The 6254-nt window shown below is 62.2% G+C and overlaps 2 protein-coding genes across 2 annotated transcripts; one reads left to right on the forward strand and one right to left on the reverse strand.

The window, feature by feature from the left end:
• The first annotated feature begins 124 nt into the window (after positions 1–124).
• LOC112959214 (tetraspanin-18-like) lies at positions 125–2556 on the forward strand. Its single transcript, XM_026053199.1, has 7 exons — positions 125–181; positions 298–492; positions 731–805; positions 1045–1143; positions 1360–1539; positions 1721–1804; positions 2176–2556. Exons 1-7 carry the CDS (start codon positions 125–127, stop codon positions 2221–2223), a joined length of 738 nt encoding a protein of 245 aa, XP_025908984.1. The 3' UTR covers positions 2224–2556.
• A 90-nt stretch (positions 2557–2646) lies between these two features.
• On the reverse strand, positions 2647–6148 carry UBE2T (ubiquitin conjugating enzyme E2 T). Its single transcript, XM_026053200.1, has 6 exons — positions 6040–6148; positions 5552–5621; positions 4975–5080; positions 4452–4550; positions 4065–4148; positions 2647–2867 (listed from the first exon to the last, which is right to left on the reverse strand). The coding sequence occupies exons 1-6, from the start codon at positions 6146–6148 to the stop codon at positions 2745–2747; spliced, it is 591 nt and encodes a 196-aa protein (XP_025908985.1). The 3' UTR covers positions 2647–2744.
• Positions 6149–6254: the final 106 nt, after the last annotated feature.

Below are 6254 nucleotides of genomic sequence, written 5' to 3' on the forward strand. Positions count from 1 at the left end.
GCTGCAGCCCCGGGCGCTCTGAGCCCCGTCCCGCCCGTGGCGCTGCCGGGGGCCCGCTTGGCGGCAGGCAGGTCCCCGCCGGCGCCCGTCTCCACGTGTCCCCCCGTGTCCCCGCGGCGGCCCCATGGGTGTCCTGAGCTGCGTCAAGTACCTGATGTTCATCTTCAACGTGCTGGTGTTTGTGAGTGCCGCGGCCGGCGGGGCGGGACGAGGCCCGGGGCTCTCCCCGAGGGTGGCCCCCGTCGGGGTGTCCCCGGGGCCCGGTCCCGCTGCGCGTGACCGCCGCGTGTCCCGCAGGCCGGCGGGATGTGCCTGGCCGGCGTGGGCGCCTGGGTGGCCGCGGACCCCGCTGGTTTCCAGGACATCGTGGCCACCAAGGCGGTGCTGAGGGCGGGCGCCTACCTGCTGCTGGCYGTGGGCATCGCCCTGGCGCTGCTCGGCTTCCTGGGCTGCTGCGGCGCCCTGCGCCGGAGCCGCCCGCTGCTGCTGGCGGTGAGCGGGCGCCGGGGGCGCGGGATGGGGCAGAGCCGGGAACTGCCCGTTCCGAGGCGGCCGCCTCGATTCCTGGGGCGCTCCCCGTGTTTCCGAGGCTCCCCGGAGCCGGTGCCCGCTCGCCCTGCGCCTCCRCGCACGGTCCCAGGGGTGCGGGGGGCACCCGCGGGGCGGGAGGAGCAGCCGGAGCGGCTGCAGCCCGGCCGCCTTCTCACCCGCCCGTGCCTCTGCCTCRCAGTTCTTCATCCTCGTGAGCCTCGTCTTCGTCACGCAGCTCGTGGGCGCTGTGCTCTTCCTGGTGCACTGGAAGGAGGTACCGTGCCCTGGCCCTGCGGCTGTGCCCGTCCCTGCGAGGCGGGAGCTGCTCGGGGATGTCCTGCCTCCCCCTCGCCTTCATCGTGAGCACCCTGGGGTCTGGCCAGCTCTGCCCTGTGGCGGGGGGGTCCCCGTGTCCCCTCGTGGGGCGCTGCCTCGCTGGGGCTGCGCTGGGTGCGGGTGGGCACGGGGGTCCCGGTGGCCCTGGGGCGCCCGCAGAGCACCCGGCTCCCGCAGATCAGCCCAGAGCTCTTCCTGGCCGAGCTGCGGAGGAACTACTGCGGGGACGAGGGCGCCGAGGTCTTCTCCACGGCCTGGAACACCCTCATGATCACGGTCAGTGGCCGGGGGGTGGCCCCCGGGCTGCCGAGGGCTGGGGAGCACCCATGGGCCCTGCTGAGGCCCGAGGGGCACCCAGCGTGTGGGGAACCCACTCACGGACCCCACAGAGCGGCCCAGCCGCCGCTTGGCTTTGCCCCCGCCGGGATGTCCTCGCGGAGCGGGGCCCTGGCGTTTGGGCAGCCCCTTGACGGCCCTTCCTTTCCCTTGCAGTTCTCGTGCTGTGGCGTTTCAGGGCCTGAGGACTTCGGGAACAGCTCCCGCTTCCAGGAGCTGCAGCCGGGCTCGCCGTGGCCGCGCGCCTGCTGCACCCGCCACGGGCTCCTGCAGGCGGGCGAGCTGCTGGGCTGGGAGCGCTGCCGCCAGAGGCGCCCGGGCTACGTCCACGAGCAGGTCCGCGCCGCCCCCGCCCTGCCCGCGGGACCCCGTGGAGCCAAACTTCCCAAATTTCCAGCTCATCCCGCCCCGCTGCAGCGCTCCCTGCCCCGTCCTGCTCCCCCCAGACCTTAGCGTCTCTCCCAAGCGGGAGGCAAGAAGCCCAAGGGAGCCGCTGAGTCTTCTCCCCGCACCCTAGGGCTGCTTCTCCGCCATCGGCGGGACCTTGCAGAAATACACGTCCGTCCCCGGCGCCACCAGCCTGGCCGTGCTGGCCATCGAGGTACCGAGGTGCCACCCGGAGGTGGCCGCGCGGGGAGCCGTCACCCCGCGGGGCTCTGCGCCCGCCGAGGCGCCCACACGGAGCCCCCGGTGCCCCCCGGGGCCACCGTGCGGGCTGCGAGGCTGCCCCCGCCGCTGCAGAGGGTGACGGAGCGGGGGCTCCCGGCCTGGGCGCAGCACGGGGTGCTGGCGCTGCCGCCGCGCGTGCCCGACCAAGGGAGGCTCTGCCTCTGAGCGGCCTCCGCACTGCTGGCCTCGCCGTGCAGCCGCAGGGAGCCGCGGCCCCGTCCCCCCGCGGCACCGGGGCCCTCGCGCGCTCCCGCGGCCGCCGCGACTCCGGCCCTGCGGCCACGGCCGCTCCTCCCGCTGCAGATCTTCGCCATGTTCTTCGCCTTTTGCCTCTACTACAACTTCGACTGAGCAGGACGCGGCGAGCGAGCGGCGGCCCGGACCCCTGCTCTTCCCAGAGCCCAGCTCTTCCACCCGCGCTCGCTTCCCRCAGCAGGCAGCAGCCCGGCCTCCTGCCGCTGCTCCGTGGCCCCGAGCGCTCGCTTTCCTTGGAGCAGGGGCAGGACACAGGATCGATTCCACACGGACAACCCCGCGCCCTCACTGGGGTGGAGTTGCCGCCGTTCTGGGCTGCAGAGCAGCTCCCGTGCACCTCCCGCTCAGCTTCTGCTTTGACGCAGGGGATCCCAGCCTCCTTCCCCACGGCGGTGCTGCCGAGCCCAAGCTCCATGGGCTTTTCCAGCTCTGCTTTCTGCAGCGTGACAAACCAGCAGAGAAACGCACAGAAACCAAAGCTGTGTTTTATTTATGAGAACTATTCACAAAATGGAGGAAACAGAGAAAATTAAACCGGCTACAGAGCCATCAAAAGATTTAGTTCTAACTAAATAAAACTCTAGGAGAACAGAGCAGTGCACAGCCATGAAAACCACTTAGGGATCCAGGCGAGATTTCTTCTCCTTCTCAACAATATTACTCCCTTTCCTTTTTGGAGCGGTGGGTTCTTGGGAGCTGGCTTCACTTTGGTTTGTCGTCTCCTCCAGGGCTTTGGATGCCTGAGATAGGAAGAAATAAACGGAGCAGGTTTGAAGAATTGAGGTTTCCAGAGCTGCGCGTTGCCGGCACTGCGGGGCTGTGTGCACCTCAGAACACCCTGCGCAAAGACCAGAGTGTTTTTGCTCGCAGCGTTTATGCAGCAACCCTTAATTATCCTGCTCCCACCGCTGGAGCTTTGGGGAAGGGGAAAGGAAGAGCACATCCAGCCTCTGTATGGGAGATTTCACAAGGAAATACAAAATACAAGGGAAGTAGAGGGGGATTTTTGACAAAAATATGCAGTTTTGCCTGGAAGTACTAGGAACATTTATGAGTAAATATAAGACACAAGGTGAAGAGACCCACACGGCCCCGGGTTTCTGTGTGTCGCCCTGCAGCAACGCGCTTGGCAGGGGTGCAGGAGCGAGCACCAGCCTCAGAACCTTCGGGTTAATAACCAAAGCCAAACCAAACCTTTCCCTTCTGGGAAAGCACCTCATCCAAATGAGCTGTAGGGAAAGAAAGCAGCCAGGAGAAGGCCCAAACAGAAGCTTCCAGAGGCTTTTCAGAGCAGCTTTATTGCTGCTTAAATGCAATTTATTTTTACGCCAGTCTATGAGACAGGTCAGAGGGCAGAACAGAGACAAGAAAATAGGAAGGGTGACAGCAGGAAGGCTGCTTTCCACGGGGGATTAGGGAGACCAGTCAGTGTTGGAGAAGATGTTTGCAGGAGGAGGAAGAGGTGGAAGAGAAACATGAGGAGGAGGAGGAGGAGAACAGCACTAGCTGAGCCCGAGGCACAAGTGCAGTGGAAAAACGCTGGAAGTCTCGCCTAGCTGGAGGGCCTGGGGAGCAGAAATGGCACGTGAGCCGCTCCGTGGCCAAGGCAGCAGCTCCACCTGCTGTTACCAGCTCACGGGTACTGGGCTCAGCTCTCCCCAGCGAGCTGAACGTCTGCCTGGCAACAGACGGGGAGGCTGGAAGAGAAGGGGAAGCCAGAACACAGCCCTTCGAGGCTGCATTCACTGCATCAGATATTGCAAAGTTAAACTAATCATCTTTAATAAGGGTAATAAAAACCATCGTCCAAGAATAGAGAGAGGAGGGGGAAAGAGAGCTGCTTAGGAGAGACTCACAAAATTATTGTAAGAAAGGCAAATTGAGGCCAGAAACTGCTTCCTGGGCTCAACGCAGCAGGACAGCGTCACGTTTCTTACCCTCTTCTGCTCGCTCGCGTATTTCTTAGTCCACTCTCTGGCATTTACCAAGAACAGCGGCTTGTTGTACTTATACTCTGAAGACTAAWATGTTAAGGAGCAGGAGAAAGACAAGAGACTTGAGTTAATACAGATATTGTGTGAGATATGGAGAGGCTGACACTGAGGTCTGGCTGCAGAACCACCCCCCAAAGCACTKCAACCGCCCCCAAAACGCYACAACCRCCCCCAAAACGCCACAACCGCCAATGCACAGCACTGAACCATTAAATAAAAGGGAATCTTGCCCATTTTGCCCGGGCAAAGGAAGCCTGGCCCGAGCGCAGCGTGCTGCTCCGCCAAGCCTGCGCCCACGGCGGCGGGACGGGAAGCGAGCGGCTCACGTACGATGTCGGCCATGAGGGGGTCGTCCGGGTTGGGCTCTGCCATCAGCAGCTGGATGGAGGTGAGCAGCGTGGAGATGTTCAGGGCCGGCCTCCACGCACCCTGCGCGAGAGCAGCACTTACAGGGGAGCAACCTGTGCGCGGGCTTCCTAGGGGAACCTCGGCACCTCYGTGCCCAACAGCGGAGGGAACAACCTCCATGCAACGTGGAAAACACCGGCTCTAATCTCAACACGCAGGGCCACCCCGCTGAGGAAACCCAGCGGACAACCACGGGCCGTGTCTGACATATCTGTGCCACGGCGGCGCCGGGACAGCCGGGCTGGTTTTCCAGAGGGCCACCTAACACCCGCTGGCTCCGCTCCAGCCTCGAAACAAAGGAGAAGCCTCACGCGAGCTTCGCCCGTGTCTCCTATGTACGTAAGTTGGTGGCAGCGGACATTTGATAAGGCTTTTACAGGCRAAAGATAAGGAGCTCGGTGTCCTCTCGGGCTCGCTTACCCTCGCATGAGTAGCACTATCTTACCTGGGGTGGTAACTTGAGAACATCCAGGCAAATCCTTCCAGCGGAGTCAATGTTCGGATGATAGATAGGGGTCAGAAAGCGAATCTTTGGAGGCTCAAACGGGTATCTGTAAGGGAAAAGCATCAAGAAAAAAATACATATAAATACATATGTTGTACTGCATTTGCTAGGTCACCCAAGTAGTGCCATCGCTTCCTTCTCCCAGCCTTTTGCTAAGAGATGCCCTTTCCCACAGGATTTTGGAGGAGGCAGTGCCTGACCCCTCGGATGCCTTCAGCTGTGTTGAGCAGCACTTTGCACATGGAGAGTTTTCCAGGAAGCMGCAAACAGGATAGGGAGCTTTCCACCCATGACTGAACTACTTTGCAGGAGGCTTTGAAGCAACGTGATTAAATTAGAGCTAATCTGCACATTCCTTGCAAGGAGAGACTCAAGCAGGGGCACCCTGTGTCCAAAAAGCCAATCCTGATTTTTAGCATATTTATATCAATCATCTTTCATGAATTAATGTATATTTGAAGGAAAAACACTACGCTACCTACTTTGCTGGAGTAATTTCAYGCCACTGCCCACTTACCTTTCAGGAACAACTATTTCCAGGTTGAATATTCCCTTCTCATACGGCGTGTCTGCACTGCCTAAAATCTCTTAAAGAATAAAAGAAAGAAAATACAATTAGGGTGAGCTTTTCTCTCCACACTTTGGCCAACCCTCGATACCTTCTGCCATTGCAAGCGCCAGTTTGAACTTTGGGAGGAGGCAAAGAGCAGCTTCCAGTGTCTGAGCCGTGATTTATCAGGGGCTAGGGGACACGAGCGGGACCGGGACACCAAGAGGCACCGTTTTGCACAAGTGTTTTGCACAAGTGCCGTTTTGCASAAGCATTTTGCACAAGAGGCGCCGTTTTGCACAACGTTTTGCACAAGGGACGTGTTTGGGGCAGGGCAGGTTAAGGCACCCGGGGCTGCTGCCTGGAAGGTCCCTGCTCGCAGGCAGYGCTGCGGCCGGGCCCGTGGGGCCGGGTGCGGGCAGGGGCGCGGAGGGGCCCCCGGCCCACGTACGTACGTGCGCGCAGCTCGCCCGGGCGCCGCTCGCTCGGCCAGCACGAGACGCCGGGCGGCGGCTCGGCCGCCAGCAGCGCCAGCTCCCTCGCCAGCCGCGACGCCCGCTGCATCCCGGCGCTCCGGGAGAGCCTGCGGGACACGGGGGGACGCTGGGAGCCGCCCCCCGGCACCCCCTGCAGCGCCGGGGGCCGCCCTGGGCTGCACCCCCCCCGACAA

This window comes from Nothoprocta perdicaria, unplaced genomic scaffold, assembly GCF_003342845.1.
Source record: "Nothoprocta perdicaria isolate Ctin4 unplaced genomic scaffold, notPer1 scaffold_97, whole genome shotgun sequence".
Classification (NCBI taxonomy): Eukaryota; Metazoa; Chordata; class Aves; order Tinamiformes; family Tinamidae; genus Nothoprocta; species Nothoprocta perdicaria.